The sequence below is a fragment of the Xiphias gladius genome, chromosome 18 (assembly GCF_016859285.1).
Source record: "Xiphias gladius isolate SHS-SW01 ecotype Sanya breed wild chromosome 18, ASM1685928v1, whole genome shotgun sequence".
Lineage (NCBI taxonomy): Eukaryota > Metazoa > Chordata > Actinopteri > Istiophoriformes > Xiphiidae > Xiphias > Xiphias gladius.
In genome coordinates, this window is record NC_053417.1 from 20,075,040 (window position 1) to 20,094,615 (window position 19,576).

The 19,576-nt window shown below is 39.1% G+C and overlaps 1 protein-coding gene across 3 annotated transcripts in view; it reads left to right on the top strand.

Annotated features, from left to right (window-relative positions):
- The window catches only part of LOC120803431 (IQ motif and SEC7 domain-containing protein 1-like), a 94,417-nt gene that overhangs the window by 7,036 nt on the left and 67,805 nt on the right, over positions 1-19,576 (top strand). For 2 of the 3 annotated variants that reach the window (XM_040151869.1, XM_040151875.1), the window contains exons 2-3: positions 11,280-11,309; positions 19,239-19,346. In XM_040151869.1, coding sequence (XP_040007803.1) covers positions 11,280-11,309; positions 19,239-19,346 — 138 coding nt within the window. The remainder of the gene's footprint in view (positions 1-11,279; positions 11,310-19,238; positions 19,347-19,576) is intronic. The other variant, XM_040151870.1, reaches the window with a different exon arrangement.

Here is a 19,576-nt window from a genome sequence, read left to right on the forward strand (position 1 = left end):
GACCTGTTACTATTTTCATTTGATAGACCAAACAAATTGGCAGATTAATCAATAATGAAAATAAGTTGCAGCCCTACTTTATAATTTCAAAATACAGATGGAGTTTAATGTTAACATATGGAAAAACTTGGACGAAAAAACAAATAAAGGTACATATCAGATAGGTTGATTGGTTGAACAAAGAGATGAATAAACATAACCCTAAAAAAATGTAATTTATTCTTCTAAATTGTTGCATTTACTTTGTAGGTTCATGTTTTTAGAATGGCTAGAACTAAAAATGTGATGTTAAAAGGTGTTTTGCAAGATGTCACTAATTTCATGTTTTTGTACTCATGTTAATATGATATACTCAGGTATTTCAGTATATTTCATTCATCTCATTAAGACATTGACCTTGTCTATTACACAGTGCATCTCTCATGAATCTGGAACCAAGCCAGATGAGTTAATAGTTCTCTGAAATTAATAGATATTGAAGTATTTGATAAAGCTTCTTTTAGTTTTTCAATTTAGGCCTATAGTGAATTATTGCTCTAAAGTCACTGGTGGTTTTATATGGCCTTCTGTACTGGTTACAGTGAGTGGTAGTCTTAACTTCTCTGCTGTAATTTGCTGCTTAAGTAAACCTCAACTGACCTTACTGAGTCCCCCGGATGGAGCCTGTTGAGTGGAGGTTGGCAAGTTCATAAATAGTTCACCCCAAGCCGGCGTAACAGCTTTAGCATGTGTTTTTGGACCCCTGGGCAGGAAATAATAGCATGATGGAGAAAGCTGCTTCTTGTGGCTGGCGGCATCTACTCATTTACCCAACGATCTGCTGAACAATCAGTGTGCCAAACTAAATTTACGAGCACACGACCTCCCTCTCTCCAGCAAAGCCCCCTCTAATGAAATACCCCTGCTAGATTAATGCCTACACAGGGATGATTTGCATTCAGACCCACCTATAAATCTCAAGCAGTGGCCAAAGACAGTTTGCAACTTGCACTCAAAATCAACTGCAGGCTGCCTTCATCTGTAATGGACGGTCTCTCCTTGCATCTCAGTGTGGCTGCAGTCTTGCTGGAAAGAAGCCAGGCACTGCTGACCTATAGTTCCCTCAATCAGGCCTATTAGGATGGAGTTAAAGTTGTTTTTTTGTCCTTTGATGTAGCTGGTTGTCCCACGAGAGAGGATAATGATGGCTTTAATGAGCACTGTTACCTCTATCTGATGGTGTTACTGGTAAAGGCCACACCAGGGGGGTCGGAAGGTACATCTTAGTATGAGTCAGACAGCCATATTACGCTTAAATCACCAAACTAAAACTCTGACGTTACTTTTAACGAGCAAGAGAGCAAGAAAAACTCCTGCTATTACTTCCTGTGACATTTGATAATACTGGTTTCAAATTATGTAACATTTGTATGATAATGTGGCTTCATTTCAGGCATGTATTTAAAAAAAAAACAGTGATCTTTGGATTTTGATCACTTTCAGATACCTATTTCTCAGCTAAGAAGAAATCAAGACGGTGTGAAAGTGCAGCCCTGTGCCTCATTGCCATTCTGCCTGTATGACCTGCAAAACAGGAACTTGATGGACAAACGGCCGCATATGTGTGTAACTAAGGTGTGTTGCTAGACATGTATGGCTTTAATTAAAGCCCCAATCTGATATCACTGTTAAGCCATCATAGATTAATTTGAATCAACATGGTTTCAGTTCAGTGTCACTGTAAATCAATATTGTTGAGTCTGCTTTGTATTGACATGAGACTTAAACCCCGTGGAGTTTTCGATCACTAGTTGCACTAGTAACCATGTTTGTATGAGTGGGTCCCTCAGTTTGTTTGTCCTTGTAAGGACTGAAAAGCATGCACACAAACATGTCAGTGACATAATAGCTAAGGCAGAGAAAAGAAGACTATTAGCTAGTAAACATGGATGTAAAAAATAGCTTTGTGATTGTTTTCTGAGGGGAAAAAATTCAACATGTTTGTTAGACCTCAAAGAGACAGCACATTTTGATGAGTAATACTGAATGTCAACAGAAACCTTAATGGTGTTAAAGTTGGAGTGAAGGGGTCTTGATAGATACATTGATAGTGGATCAGTATTTTATTCTTATCAAAGTGGGTTTGATAGACAAACAAAAGACATTTTGGGCTGTCTTGCTGAGAGTTAGATGAAAGGATTGATACCACTCTCGTGGCTGTACGCTAAATATGAGGAGGAAAGAGAACATAGCTCAATACGAATTCCACTTAGAGATGTATAATACTACTACTACTACTACTACTAACAATAAAAATGATAATAATGATGGTTAATGATTAATGGATAATGGGTGCTAAGCAGCATCATGGGGGCAGTAGGTGGTTTGCAATCACAGATCCAGACTCTACGGCTCCGGAGGCAGAACTACCTGCAGAAAAGGCAGGAGAAGAGAGGAGAGAGACAAGAAAGAACAAAACTACACGTGAGAGAAGAAGCCAAGTTAGCAACATGCATTAATGGGATATGAATGCGTACAGAGAGAGAGGAAGAGGAGGATAGAGGAGCTCAGCGCATCATGGGAAGTCTCCTGGCAGTCTAGGCCTATAGCAGCATAACTAGGGGATGGTTCAATGCAAGCTTAAGCCGGCCCTAACGATAAACTTTATCAAAAAGTAAGGTTTTAAGCCTACTATTAAACATGGAGAGGGTGTCTGCCTCCTGAACCCAAACTGGAAGATGGTTCCACAGCCTGATAACTGAGGACTCTGCCTCCCATTCTAAGTTTGGAGACTCTAGGAACCACAAGTAAGCCTGCATTCTGGGAGCGTAGTATTCTAGTGGGGTAATAGGGTACTATGAGCTTTTTAAGTTTGATGGTGCCTGACCATTAAGAGCTTTGTAGGTGAGGAGAGGGATTTTAAATTACATTCTGGATTTTAAAGGGAAACAGTGCAGCGAAGCTGATATGGGAGAGATATGATCTGTTTTCCTAGTTCTTGTCAGTACATGTACAGCAGCATTCTGGATCAGCTGGAGAGTCTTTAGAGCAGTCTGATAATAAGGAATTGGATTAATCTAGCTTGGAAGTAAAAAAAACATGGATTAGTTTTTCTACATCTTTTTGAAACAGCATGTGTCTGATTTTTGCAATGTTGTGTGGATGAAAAAAGGCAGTCCTTGGAGTTTGATTTTATGTGGGAGTTAAAGGACATATCCTGATCAAAGAGAACTCTGGGATTCCTTACAGTGGTGCTGGGGGCCAGGGCAAGGCCATCTAGAGTAAATATATCATTAGATAATGTGTTGCTGGGTGTTTGAGGCCAAGTACAATAACTTCAGTTTTGTCTGAGTTAAGGCTATCCAGGTCCTTATGTCCTTAAGGCAAGCTTGAATTTTAGCTAACTGATTGGTTTTATCTGGCTTCATTGATAAATATAATTTGGTATCATCCACATAACAATGGAAGTTTATGGAGTGTTTCCTAATAATATTGCCTAAAAGAACCATATATAAGGTGAAAGGAATTGGTCCAAATACAGAACCTTGTGGAACTCCGTGACTAACTTTTGCGTGCATGGAGGATTCATCGTTAATGTGCACAAACTGAAGTCGATCTGATAAATAGGACTTATACCACCTTAGTGCGGTTCCCTTGCGTTTCCCAATGTTGTAATGAGGTGCCAATTAAATGTTCCATTCTCTGTAATAGGATGTGATGGTCAATAGTATCAAATGCAGCACTATGATTTTAACAAGACAAGTACAGACACAAGTCCTTTTGTCTGATGCAATTAGAAGAACTATTGTTCTGTAGAAAGTCACACAACTGATAAGTGACTGCTTTCTAAAGGATCTTAGAGAGAAAAGGAAGGTTAGATATAGGTCTACAGTTGGCTTAAACACCTGGATCAAGAATAGGCTTTGTAAGAAGAAGTTTTTAGTTACAGATACTTTGAAGGACTTTAATACATAGCCTGTTAATAGAGACATATTGATTTATATCTAGTAAGGAAGTGCTATCTAAGGGTAAAACTTCCTTAAGCAGCCCAGTTGATGGTTTAGATGAAGAAATCGTTGAAGTTAGTTGGTGAAGGTTGATGAGAGGAAAACAGTCTAAATATATATCAAGTTTACAGCTTTTTCTAAGATTCCTGTGTTTGAAGGTAAATTGGTGCCAGTTGAGGGCAGGAGGTGATGAATTTTGTCTCTTAATTTTATCATTAAAGAAGCTGATGAAGTCATTACCCCCTTTTTAGCTTTAAGCTAGCTAAGTCTTTTCTATCCTCCATCTTTTATCATTACAAATTTTCATCAACACTAAAATAGCGCATTTGGTTGGTCTATGAGGGCAGAGTACGGTTGCCTGTTCATTCTTTATTTCTTCACAGTTGAACCAATTATCTGCCTCGCAGCTGTCAAAAGCAGCTGATGCAGCAGCTGAATCGAAGGCAATTTGTAGCATAGTACCTGTGGAGAGCTGTTTGAAAGGCTGCCACTAGTTTTCTGCCAAGTGGGAGTGCGGTGTGTGTGTGTGTGTGTGTGTGTGTGTGTGTGTGTGTGTGTGTGTGTGTGTGTGTGTGTGTGTGTGGATCGCTGATGAGGTGGAGGCTGAGTCAACAGCTAAACACAGATGAGGAACTACTGCTCACACATCTTCGTAGTTATCACAGTTAGATATCAAACACGGACTTCCTCACAGTTGGATGGGGCCTTTGACAGGCAGTATTTGGGCCGAAATCTCTGTGGGAAGTAGTTTGGAGTCATAAACAATATGCTTTAGTGGCTCACAGTCTCCTCTGCAGTTCTTGTGCAGATTCTTATGTCTCGTTTGCGTGGTTTTAACATAGCTGGCATTTGTAACTTCATTGGGCAGATAATGACTTACTAGTTCAACTTTGTTGCTTCATTGCTTGTGTAACCCTGACTTTATAAGAGACTCTTAGAACTAATCTAAATCCAAGCAATATGCTCAGGAATGCGGCCAGAGTGACCATGAGCTTTTCTTGTATCCAACTCTCTGTGTTAGTGTAGGTGCTTGCTGCAGTCAGTGTTGGAGAATAGGGCAGTCTGCCTTTTCAGCACTAGTGCAGTGCCCATTCAAAACATGCTTATCATTAATAGTTCAATATTTTATTCAATCATTGTATCATCATCATCTAATTTCCACATCACTGCTTTGTTATGTTATTAATAATAATAATAGACCCAATTTGTCAGATAGCTGATCAGAAAATGCAGACCACAAATTCAAAGGGATTGCATGGCACATACACTAACATGCCAATTTATTAAGTACACCTAGAAAAAACGAATGCAGTATAATACTACGGGCCTGCAATAAATCCTCCCTACATAAGGATTATAATATTCAGTTTTTATCGAATCTGTTGAAGAGGATGTTGATTTATTTTACTGGTCATTTTGGAAGCCTTAACTTTGGGTGCTGTTGAACTGTACTGGGTTGTACCAAGAGGCGTTCCTAATGTTTTGTCAACCTTAATTCATATAAATGGGATGGACAAAATATTAGGAACGCCGCCTGGTACAACCCAGTACAGTTCAACAGCACCACAAGTTACAGCCTCCAAAATGACCATTAAAATAAATCAACATCCTCTTAAACAAATTCAATAAAAACTGAATATTATAATCCTCTTGAAGAGAAGATTTATTGCAGGCCTGAATAACCTGACTGAAAGCTTAAAATTGGTATGACATGGATTTATTTCATCACTGGATTAATTAAGAAAATCACTGACAAATGTATTTTTGCATCAGCAAGGAAAATATTTGAAACCATTTCCAGACTATAACAACAGTCTGTAACGTTAATTTAAGCCATTTTCTCACTAATACAAGGCCATTAAAGGAATCAGAACAAAGTTAAATTACTTGTTCCGCCTGTTAATAATCCTAATATGTCATGCTCTGGTGGGGATAAAAAGTAAACAAAATTGTGCTGTGTTGCTGTCACTTGGTCTGGTCTTGATCAAAGTGCTCCGGGATGCTTTCGTTTCAAGTGACCGTGCATAGCTGTTGTACTTCTGCGTTGAGCCATTTCCAATTTGCAGGGCTTGAGTGTCTTTCTAAAATACTCCCACACTATAGATGATCCTTTGCAAGGTTTTGTAGCAGCAGCTTGTTTTCTGGGGAGTCCATACTTTGACCGGGCGCAGCAGTCTTTCTGACTTGTAGTAATCGATGATGTCGGTTATGTGGATGCGTCGCCTCAGCCGTAACTGACTGTTTTGTAATGGTTCTCTTTTTATTTTTTCTCAAGAACGGCTCATCCAAAAAACTTCACAGTCGACACAGCACTTCATTGGTTCCTCAACAATACACACGTAAGGTTTGAAGTCGACCGGATGAGCAGTTGTCGAGAAAATTGAAGGACAGAGAGAAAGACAGAGAGAAAGACAGAGAGAAAGACAGACAGACGCATTTTCCTCCATTTATGGTTAAATGAACAGAAATTTTAAGGATCTGAGATATAAAAGTCAGATCTTATTAAGATCAGACTAAAATTTATAATTGTGTTTTGAAATACTGAGAGAGTAGAAGTTGGTTAATGTATTCCCTTTGGGTCAGAAATAACAGAATAATGTTTGCAGATTACAGTCCAAACTGCAGATTTAGATGTCAGATTTCACCTTGGCATGTATAACCTAAATGTGGCCAAGACAGATGAAATGTCTTCCAAAAGCTCATCAATAATGGCATTGCTCCCAGCTTGACAACAATAGTGATGAATGACAGTCAGTATGTCAGTTCTTAAAGGTCCAGTTCCCCTGCTGGTGCATTCTCTGCTCTTTGGCATTTGTCTTAATGATATACTATACTGTGTTGTCGGGCAATGTCAGATTGAATAGGTGATGAGAAATGAAAGCAGAGGAAGGAAGCAGGTGGATTGTTTTGAGCAGTTTTCAGTAATAGGTACAAGCGTGTATGTGTGTGAAAGTGTGTGTTTGTGAAGGACTGCCACCCTCCCTTTAAGCAGGGGCAGACAACTAGTGGGGGTCACGCACCAGTAACTCCTTAGAGATACATAATTTGACAGCACCATGAGAATCAAGTCACTACAGAGCACTGGACTGACTCATTAGATCTGCTTAGCCAGACACATTTCTGTCTGTAATTAGTATCTGATTAATACAGATCATTTAGGTCTCAGTAATATGGACACCAGAAGTATGGAGTGAACTGAGGAGCTTAACACATGATGAATTCCTCTCATTTATGCACTGAACTGAGAAAAAGCCTTTAAACCAAGGGAAGAAGACATAAAGGCACACATGCGTGTCACCAGAGAGGCAAGAACAAAATTTACATCCAATGTTGAGAAAGTGTGTGCTTTATCTTGACTGCAGTATTCTTTTTTAGAAAAATGTATCTCCTAAAAGACTGACAATAAATATGAAATACTGTACAAAAACGTCGAGCTTCACAGTGTTCCTCTGAGGAACCTGTCAGTGTTAGTGAGCTATTATAGCAGACCGCAGGTTCAAGTCATTGATCATTTGGTGGCATTGTTTTGAACGGAGGCAAGAGCCACAAAATTGCCAGAAATGCTGTGCTTTTTTTGATAGAAAGTTTTTGTGAATTCAGTGTTACTTCAGATGTGATTTATTCCTTTTCATCACAGCTTGAAGGGGTTTGTTCGCTAAAGCTTGAAGCGTTTCATGGCTGTCACGGTTGCCACCGCATGACACAGCATATTCAGTAAACCCAATAACTGTTTGGGTAACTTTGAAAATAACTCCAGTCTAAGCAGTTCAGTTAAGGACTCTGTAAAGTAATTAGTTAGCTTCTTCAAGCATAGTCAAAGATGGCGTTAGGGCTGTGTGTCCTGATTTTAAACTTGAAAGATGGAAAAAAATATTAGGAGAAAGGAAGGTAGTAATAATAATAATAATAATCCCAACATGTAGTTAGCATAGCACTGTTTTGCATGCAGTATAGTATAATCTGCAATACACACACAGACACACACACTTGAAAAACCTTCTTACTTAAAAATGTGTCATCAGTCACAGTCTGAATTAAGGAAAGGAAATACCCACACATGTATTTCCTTTATTGCTTTAGCATTCTGCTTATTTTCTTATTACCATAATAACGGCAGTAATGTGTTGAAGTGCTAGAAGCCATTTCTTTGTGGCTTAACAATACTCAATATTTTACAGAGAAAAACAAATAATGGGTTTATAATTACATTGGAGCAGGTCTTTCCTGAGGTAGGCGAGGAAAGTAAAACATCATAAGGGAAAATGTCCAAGCCTTTATGATACACGGTACTGTATTTGAAATTATAGAAATTGTTATACCAAAAATAGGTTTCAAACACATTCAGAACAGGGATGCATGGGCAGCAAGCTGGTGATGTGTGAATCACTGCAGCTGTGCGGCCTACAGTATATGATGTTCCAGTTCATTTGAAGCGAGGCATGGAGCTATGATTAAATGAGCAGACTGGTGCATTTCTGCAGTCGTGTCCAGTTGCACTTACTCTTGCAAAAAGGCAGATTGATAAACTCTGATTCAGCATTTTCTGCCCGGGTGTGCCCTCTGTCTGTTTCCTCTCTCACAACAGGAAACAGGCAGAACTCATTGCAACCAACTGTAAATTTGAGGCACAGGGGGGGAAAAAAAGCACAAATATATACCACACACACACACAGACACACACACACAGACACACACGCAGACACACACACACACAGACACATACACATACACACACACACACACACACACACACACACACACACCCACGCCTGCACTAAGGTAAAGGGCAGACTGAAGATACAGACATGACAATAAAGACAGAAGGGCAAGATTTGGTTTAAGGAAGCGGCTGGGTTGAAGTTTTAATTCTGCCACTGGTTTTTTGGCTTCTCTGTCGGCCACCATGGGAGAAACCAATCTCACAGCTTGTCAAGGCCTTCCTGTGGAATGATACCTCCAATGGGATTTGGTGTTTCATGCATTATTTAAAAGGCTGTGGGAATGCACCTGAGTGAACCTCACTAGCCAGTGTTTTATGCGCAATGCACAAGATAAACAGTTTAACTTGCAATCCTATTTCCAATCACATTGCCATCATTATAAGGATGATATATTCTGCTTAGATAAAGCAATAAGATGTGGAACTCATTCATTTCATGACTAGACAAATGAGCCTCGTCTAGACTGCGAGCAGAATTAATTAGTACTTCATCAAATGTGCATGTCAAAAATAATCATACATTCTGAAAGAGATGTTTTTAATTTTGCCTTAACTTACTATGTTCTAAAGTTCAACCAAATGTGTAGCAATTTAACTCAAATCTAATAAGTACAACTCCTAGAGGTCTATTGATTCTGTTTCACTCAAAGCAGCAACTCACGCAAATTGCGGTACTATGGGTGTTACAAATTTCATGAGGAAAAGAGGATAAGTAAAAGTGAAGTATGCCTCTGTGGTCACCTCTAGCCTCAACTTAACAAGCCAGTGGCTCTGAAATGGAGGGAATAAAGTGATGAAGTTCTACTTGAATAGCAGTGACTGATGACAGAGTTTTGAGCTGTCTTCTGTACAGGTGTGACACTCTTGCAGAAGGTACTAAAAATAATCTAGGCATGACCCAGACAGTAGTTGCCTTTCTGCGGGACAGAGGAGCTGTCCAGGGTTCCAACCACTTCTTCTTAGCTGTGGTTTGCTCTGAGGATGTCTGGCCGGCCATGCTGGGTGGGTAACACCTTCAAAGGTGGATATATCATTCAGCAAACAATTTGTGAAATATGGTTTTGGTGTGATCATATTTTTCAGTGATGCATTATATACACAGCAATCGATAGCTTCAGTAATTGCCATTGGATCCGGACTGCAGCATGTTTGTCAATGAATCTCATCCTACCACGGCATTATATTGACCCGGCTTTAGTTTTCACCTCAGTCATAAAGGGGCATGCTCTAATGAGAGCACCAGTGGTTTCAAGTTTGTTCCGTGCTTTACGGAATAATTAAAGGGTGCTTGAACATCTTTGCTGATAAACCAGATAATCTCAAGCAGATGTTTAAGTAATGCAGGAGATTCTGGATTAAAGAGAAAGCTGCACAGCTAACAGAAAAGAAAACAAACAAGTAAAGTAACTAAGACTGATATGAGAGAGAGAGAGAGAGAGATCACCCAGCCAACAGAGAACTGGGAAAAGCATTATGCAATGGAGGGGATCATTATTTCCTCAAGCCAACTCAACAAAAAATCTGAACAGTACACCCCTTTTTCAGAAGAACCTTTGCAGCAACAGTACCTTATGGTATAGTCAGTCACTGTATTGTCTTTTCACCGTGAATACCTCATTGCTTTCTTCATCTGAAAAGAGGCAACAAGGGAGTTTATAAATTTGACCTGATGCAGCCATGCAGTCGTTTTACTGCTCCAAAGTGCTATGGTTCACAGAGCAGGGTACATTTTATTTCAGTGGTGTAAATAGTGCTTCCCTAGCTGTCGCAAAGCCATTTACTGCAGTGTGTTTCTAAAAGTGCCTGTGAAATTTCATGACCGAAATGGAGAGCACGGAGCGTATAACAGCAAATATGTGAATACATACACAGAGCCTAAGATGCATCAGACCGATGCTTTGATGTGTTTTACATGTGGTACACGATGTATCGTGTTTTCAGAAAAAAAAAAGGTTTATTGTAAAATATATCCCCAAAAAATCCCTATATATCCAAGTAAAGTGAGCCACTTTATTGCACTTTATTGTACCACTGCAATGTAATAGTGACCTTAAGTAACCTTAACTATATAAGTCCTGATAGCGTGACAGTGAATCAGCATGAAAAAATAAGGTTATGATGTGGAAGGAGCCACGGGTTCAAAAAGTGTATTTCCCCAGTCTGAATTTCCATTTCCACTTTTCTTTTAATGAAATCCTGTGTTACATAACATACAGTATAAACACGGGAGTCACACACACACACACACACACACACACACACAGACTCACAGACTCACAGGGTGAAAACAATACCAGCAATGCTGTAGCAGCAGATAATAAAGAAAGTGTTTTGTATCTGCAAGGACAAGATGCTTTGTATTTATAATACGCACTGCATTGGCACAGGACACATTTTGACACACTCAGTGGAATATCAATATTCAGTATCAGTATATTTTTTAGGAGACCAGTTAGATCCCCTTAAGTTTTAAGGGGTGCTACACTAGGCGTTTTATGTTACTGCCGTACTGCAGCATCCATATTTCTATGTGGTCAACAAAATCATTGAACCAGTGTTTTTCTGTCTTTCAGGTCTGATTGTGACACCTCCAGAATGGTCAGGTATGTCCAGCTCGAATAATGTACTCTGTCTTCATTTACTCAGGATTGTACATCTGCCCGTGAATATTCTCTCCTAAAACACTTTCTAAATCCCGTGCCTTTTGGGGGAAAGGTCATATTGCTTTAGAGGATGCTTTGGTGCAGACACGGTGTTATGAAAGTCTTTTGATCTGAGTGTGTAATGACGAATAACCAAGGATCATGGTGCTATTCAGAGTGAGGTTTTCCTCTGTCTGTGGGATTAGGCCTGATGTTGTGCCTCTTGTGGGGGTTGGGGATAATTCAATCTGGAGGAAAAGAAGAGATTTTATGTTGAGTCCAAGGTCAGATTCCGCTGTTGTTAGCTCGTTGGCTGTTTGAACTCGAGTGGCTGGAGTGTCTCTGCTGGCAGAGTTAAGATGTGGGCTGATTTAAAACTGTAATGTGAATCCATCCTTGCTGAGCTAAGAAATATGGCTGGCATGTAGAGAGTAGATGTGCTTCTCTCACTGGTAAACACACTCCTTATCTGCAGTTTCTCTCTTTAGGGATGCCTCGCCATGGGATCCAAACAGCCTCTTCCTCTCCCTCTGTAGCACTGTGTATTAAGGACCCGACAGTGTCTAGACAAGTTGAAGAGAGCGAAGCAAAGCCTGTCCCGTGTTTTAGTGAAAATCTTCAAGGCCATGTCAGTTCTTCTCCTTAGGTGCTCTACTGTCTGTGCTGCTCCCCAGGCTGTTTCTCTTCTAATTTAAATGTCCCATTACAAATTTGAAGCAAATCCAAAGGGTCACAGCCTGGAGATGTGTGGCAGTATTTGTCTTTGTACCATTCAAGTAAATGTGCATGCGTGCATGCGTGTGTGTATGCACGCAAGATTATGAGATTTGAAGTTTGTCTGTCTCCACCAACAGTAGTGTGCCAAGAAAAAACACTGGCGCAGAAAATAGGTTATATCAAAATTTAATATCTACTATATACAATCAGTTGAATAAAAAGATCTAATCAATTTTTAACATTTTCTGTAATAGTGTAGGTATGGCTGCCAAATATTCATTTCACTCAAGACATTTGAATGCTGTAACGAATGTAATGTGAAGATTTAAAAGTCAACGTGTTTTTAGTTACAAAACTTTGCTTCCGGTGAAATTACTTGTGGACAATAGAGAGATTTTCTAAAATACTAAACAACTGAGCTTTCAATAATGTAAGTGTTTTTTCACACTGGCAAATTTTAAACATTACGCTTGCACAATCAGTTCCCCTGCTGTCACTGGCATTCAGTCTCCCACTGTTGATAGTTGAAAACTGCCAAAAAATATTTATTGGAGAACATGATGGACAAACAAAAGTGTTAGTTTCTTGTCCTTTTTTCACCCTTGAAGATTGACTCAAGTGGGGCACCATGATGTGGCTGACACCTGTTGTGGTTAAAATTGGTATGACATGAGTTAATGGTTGTAATGATTTTTGTGATGATTCATGTGTCCATGACAAGTGTCAGATTTCTAAAATAGTTTAGCATGCCAGCTGCAAAAGAAATTTCTATTAGCGTTAAGTCCAATGCAAAGAACATTATCTGGGTTATTTTCTTTTCCCTTCATTAACAGATATATTATTATTTCTGAGTATATTGATATCATCAGAAAATCTTTTTATCATCATGATGGTTATTGTTTTCCATAGCTCTCTCGGCCCTAGCTAGTGCTGCTGATGGTAGGATGTACAAGCGTAGCGGTTAGAAATGCAGGGCAGGGCTTCGGGGGCAAACAGTCCCATCTCACCAAAATGATGCTTTGATGTGGTTGGAAACCTCCCAAACGGCAGCAGCCCTCTGCATGCCGTTTTTTGTTGTGAATTTGGCCACAGTTCCTAGAATCTTCCCCTAATTAATATGAAGCTGGCGTGCCAACATGGTTTCTGTGATTGTTTCAGTATGAGCTAAGGTTCAGTCTTCAAGTGCACATCTCTACCAGCTCAGTTTGGGTCATGTGACTTGTTGGCAGCTTCATACATGGGTTTGATGCAAAAGCTGTGACATTTTTAAATTGAATTGCTGATTGCAGACAGACATGATGGCGCGGATCCTGCAATTCAGCAAAAAGCTTCAAGACATCAGACAAGAGTGGATCATCTCCCATTATGTCAGGTGCAGTTGGTGATACTGTAGTAATCTGACACAACTCTATCAAATTAGAAAGGCTGCACATAAAAATTTCTATATGCAAATTTATTAAATTATATGTAATTGGATAATAAAAGGGTGAGTTATAAATTTTTTTTTTTTTAATTAAAAATCAGGAAATACTTAAATAAATGGTGGCTTTTAAAACTATTCTGACAAATGCATTTTATAGGTGAAAATAAATCGGCCTTTTTTGTAAATTATTTTAATTAAAAAGTTGTCTCCCCATCTACTTTTCAATTTGCCAAATTATTATTTATATGGAAGTCTGGGGCTTTGTTTCATCTGAAACTGGCTGATCAGCTGGGGATGCACCAAGAGCTCTCAGTGATTATTGCACTTCACAGTCCACCACAAGAGCAGGTAGCACAGCAGTGAGAGCTCTTGTTAGATTTTATCAGCAAAGTGGTTCCACAACAAAGCTGCATTCAATAAAAACATACTATTAAAAAAAGAACAGGCCCATATTTTTAGGAAATACACTAATAACCAGGTAAGTTTAGCTTGTCCTGTGTACATGGATGAATTCTGCTCCTGCTCCCACACTATATCTTGTGGCTACTTATGGAAGCAAAGAAAGGTCATAAGATTTTAAGCTTATGAGGAACTGGATACCTAATTGTGAAATGTAAACACTACTTGATGTTGAAATGAAAATATCGCTGAATTTTTAGCATTGAAATACTTCACTTGATTTATGTGGTTTGAATTCCTCTTTGAAATTGCCAGTAGGTAATTTCAAGTTGTGCAATTTCAAAAGCTGATATTAAGCATTTTTTTTCTTCATAAATTCGGATAGAAAATACAGGTATCAACTATTAAATATAGTATAATCAGTTCAGATTTAGTCAGTAATTTTCAGATCTAAAAATTCAGGACAAGCAATAAAAAAGTAAGTAGTAAAAAACAAACAAAAAAAAACAACAAGTTGCTCACATTGGATTAGTGAAATACAGAAAACTCAATATGAAATATTCAATCTTGAATAGCTGGGCTGCCAACAATAAGCCATTGGGCCTGAGTGGAACCAGTCAGACTTTTGTGCTGTCAGGTTACGTTCTGTCAGTCATATGATCCAAGGAAAAGAAGTTCAGATTACCGAGTTGAAATCCCGCACACTTCAATTGTGCAATTGCAAAACTTGAAATGACCTGGAACTTTCAAACCTCATAAAGAGATATAAAGGTTTCAAAGTAAAATATTTCAAGGCTATGGTTTCTAATTTCAATGTTAAGTATTCAGTAGTGGTTAAATTTCACAATTTGGTATTCAGTTGCTTATAAAATTCAAATTATTATGGCCTTTCCTTGCTTCCATACTAAGCTTCATTACACTGCATGGAGCAGTTAGCCACAGTGAAAACTTACTGGATGCTAATGCCTCTAATGCTTTCCCTGTGATATGGATATAGTATAAATATCTCTGTAAATATTCAGTAGCGTCTCTTTAAAATGAAGCAGAAGCCAGTTTCAGTTTGCTGTGACCGTTACTGTGAATTTTCACCTTCGCCAGTGGGGTCATGTTTTCACCCGTGTCTGTTTGTTGGTTTACTTGTCAGCAGGGTTACACAGAAAGTACGGAAACAATTTGCGCTGAACTTGGTGGAGGGAGGGAACATGGTCCAGAGAAGAACCCATTAAATTTTGGGGCAGAGCTGGGTCATTTACTATGAATTTGATTTTTTTTTTTCTGTCTGAAGTCTGGTGTATGTTTTTTTGAATACTCTTCTCTCTGAATTTACTGTGAATCAGTCACAGAGTTTATCTTGGCACCAAGTTCTGTTTTTGTATCGGAGCTGAAAGCTGTTTAAAATCACTACAACTGCCAGCACAGCATTCTGCTGACAACACACAGCAGACTTACAGTCACTTACCTCTCTCACCCTGTTAATATGACACAACTGAGCCGGGCTGTTTTTTTTTTAAATTTTGTGTTACATGGCTTGGTAGGTTTCATTATCATTAATAATGAAAAAGCCACTGAACTTGGCATAGGCGCTATAAATAAATAAGCCCTGCTCCCGAAGGATTGGTTTGCACTGGTTTGATAGAGGTTTGTGTGTGTGTGTGTGTGTGACTGTGTCTGTGTGTGTCTGTGTGTGACTGTGTCTGTGTGTGTCTGTGTCTGTGTGTATGGAGAGAGAGATTGGCCCTGTTGGTAATGGGAGGATTATTCTCATACACACTCTGTGGCTAATGAGAGAGGAATAACAACATGGCGGTGTTTAATTGGTCTGCTGTTCTCTAATCAGAATGGAGGGCTTCATTCAGATGTGATTAGAACCTGGGTGAGATAGGCAGGCAGGCAGGCACTCAGCAGCCCCAGTGACCTGCGCTTATTGGATTGTTCTTCAGTGAATATCTGATGATAAGGATGTTCTCCCACTCCCTGGTGCACTTTTGTACAGCGCTCATTCATAAACCCACACCAGCACGTGACAAAAGCCCACAGTTGAGGAGTATTTTTATCACACCAATATCACACTTTATCACACCAATTGCAATGCAAGGGGGGGACGAAAGTGCTTTTGTCTGCTGCTGAACAGTTTTTAAAAGTCCATTTGTGCTCTTGTTATTTGTACCTGTTTAATAGCTAGTGTATTGTGATGGATGGCACGTGTTTTATTTGGAGTGTCTGAGAGCCGAGGGGCCAGTTGAAATATCATGTGATTTGAGATGATATATCGACTGTGGGCCGTCTGATCAGAGCATTTTCTGTCTTTTTTTTTTTTTTTTTAAATTGAAAATGTTTGGTCCCAGACATACGAAGGCCAGTGTAGCTGGTCAAAGAACTGCAGTACGGTATAGTGACTGACTGGAAGTAGACTGACTGCAGCTTTTATTTCCCTATGATAATCCACAGATAGTTGAGGAAAAGAGAGGCAGGGATACTAAAGCCCCCCCCCCATTGTAGAGATGACAATGAAGAGAATAAAGCTTTGCTGTGCTGTTGGTTTGGAGGGTAAAACCTCCCGAAAGAACGCTAATAAGCAAAGTGTTTCCAATCAATTTAAACATTAATTCAGGCCATATCATAGTTGTATTTAATGCAAAAGAATTGTGGGATCATTTATAAAGCACAATGACACACTAGAGGAATTACTATACACTTTTAAATGGGATTGCACTCAAGCGACATCTTTTGCTTCTAACAGATGAGGTATGCTGGAATCACTATATAACTGCAGTTTTCTACCTGCAGGCAGGACATTTTTCTAAAACAGCACAATGTGTGGACTGAACTGTGTTTAATTCACACAGATATGTCTCTTAAAAAGCTGGCCGGTCCCCCAAATGCAGTGACAGTATGTGTCAGGACAGTTGAATTGATATTTTTTTTCCCGCAGGGACAAGAGGTGACAGTGCTGTGTTTCAGAACTGGTCTAGTGCTGTATCTCACCCTCAGCCAGCCCCTATCATCTTCTCTTGTGTCCTTCGCCATCTCTTGTTGCTATGGAGAGCGATGCTTAACTTAGATGAGTAGGACACCGAACCTGCCATCTTTGTCCTTGTGCGGGTCCCCTTTTGACTGAGCAAACTGAATTTGAGGTCATTGTTCAGAAAACACCTTCCCTCTATAGGGAATAAGCAAAACACAGGGTGTGTGCAGTGTTTGGTGAAAGAAAGCAAAGACAATGGTTCAAATGGACATGGTTTAGTCGTAGAGCATCTCTCCCTGCTGGAAAAGAACTGCCATTTTTTTTAATCAACTGTGGATATTTTTGCATGAGTCATTGCACTGACGGGTCTGAAACAAGGTCTTAAACTCTGCAGCACTATCAGAGTAACTAATGGCAGACATGAAGAAAATTCTGACTAATTCAAGGTTCACAGCTCCCAACTCAGTCAGAGCATAGACATTAGCATTTTGGAAATTAATAATTCATTATGCCGAAACAGCAGCAAATAGCAGCAGCCATGACACAATTAGCCACTGATATTACACAGGGCCTCAGTGAATGACTTTTTTTAATACAGAGGCTGAGTACAAGCTGTGTTACAGAATTAAGGATAATGAAAATTCTTTTTGGTACAAATGCTTCTACAAAACGGTGCCTGGAACTCGAATCTTATGCAATATTTGGAATATGGTTTTATTTGACTGGACAATCAGCAGTTATTCCTTTTTAATATATCTACATTTAGAGTTTACCTGTTGGACTATCATTATACGTTTGATGGCGCTCGGCATCGACCCAGGTGTAGCTTTATGTTTTTTGATGAAGACCTCATCCCCATGAGAGAGCAAGGTACGTTGTTGGTGTTTGACTGCAAGTCGACAGCCTGAAAACTGTGCCTGTCCTGTCGTGGGACAAGCAAAGGTGGCGTGGCTCAGTGGAAACCTTAACAAACAACAGAGATGAGAAAGAAATGTCTCTACAGAAATGGTATCCAGGGGAAGGAGATGAGTAATTTCTGAACAATGATCAGAGAAGGACAAAACAGCTTTAACTGCATTACATTGAGGGCAAAGTATGAAGTCGCACAGACACTATAAAGAAACTTACCCCATGTGTTACCCTTTCTTTTCTTCGATCATCCAGATTGTCTACTTTTCTCCCTAAATTGTTTGCATCTCTTGAGCTACTTTTACAAGTGGTCTGTTTCTTTGTTTTGTTTTTCTTTGTGCCTGCCAAAGGTCACAGATTCAAAAAACATGAACAATTATTTTTGATAACAAAATCTAACTAAGAGACTCTTATAACATATTTGATGAATATTTAAAGTTGTCCGAAATATATTAGGTTATATAATTCAAATATACGCAAAGTACGTGGTAAAAAAGTCACCGTTAGTACAAAAAGTGTACTTTACTGCTAATTACAACCTAATGGTGTCTCAAAATAGCACAGTCATGTGCACTTAAGCGTATTCCAGTTTATGTAAAGTTGTACAAATTATTATCTATCATGTTAGTACATCAAAAATAAATGATTAAGTACAATAACAAGTACAATACATTGATATATCAATATATCAAGTGCAATAATCATGAGTGCACATGGAAGTATACTTAGTATACTATTAAGTACTAAAAACTTAGGCAGTAAAAATATGTTAACTTTTCCAAAGTTTTTTTTCTGATGTCACACAAATGCAGGAAGGTTCTTAAATCATTCTGTTGGTTTCATCTGCAGGCTGTCTATTAATAATGTAACAAAAGTTTACTAAGCCTGATATTTACTGTAATAAGTTACTGGTATGCATCTCAAGCAAGATTTAAGTCTTAACAAGTCTGCAAGTCAGGCTGTGCTTAAAGCCATGGAAACCAGCAGCAAATACACAAACACTGATCTGGTCAGATCTTTTAAGTCGTATATTTTACCTATTTACAAGCTCAACTCAGCTTTGCTTTCATGTGACATTAGTAGTATTGTGTTTTGTGGTGTGCACTTTGGTAATACTCTGTCGTTAGTGGTTGAAATCCTATCATGTTTAGGACCCTTTGATATGATCTTTCTTGTAAAGACTGCTCTGTTACTAAGAAGAAGTTGCAACTCAGAATTTCATATTAGCTGATTAGCAACATGTATGATATGACAGAAATACGATACAGTACTATTCTAAAATAGTGAAAAACAAAGTACACAGAGGTAAAAACACCAAAGTCACAAACCCCCATTGGGAACCCTGTGAGGGAAAATGGATGATATTTATGTGGACTATGTGTGTCACTTCACATTGAAAGGTTTCTTTATTATCTGCCCTTCTATGTCAACAGTCTGGGAATCGTATCCTGTTGTAATACAGTTTGCCCCTCTGTAGGAGACATGCCTCCCTACCTGTCGAAGTCACAGAGAATCCTGGGAGGTCAGTGTCTGCAGGCTGCAGAAGAGTCGTCCCCTGCCGCAAGTGGAAGTCGGCTTCATTTGGGTACAGTAAGATGTTATTTTTATGATTACATCCTTAATGTTTAGTTTGTTCCACGCGCACCGCAGCATTTCCATCGCCAGGGCAGAGAATGCTTTCCTTGTCTTGCTCCTGCCTTGTTAATGCTTCAAAGTCATCACAGCTCATGTCAGTGCCCTGCTCATTAGCATTTCTGTGGCAGATGTATTGTTTGTAACAGCTTGACAGTTGCAAACTTTGCTGTATCCTAATAC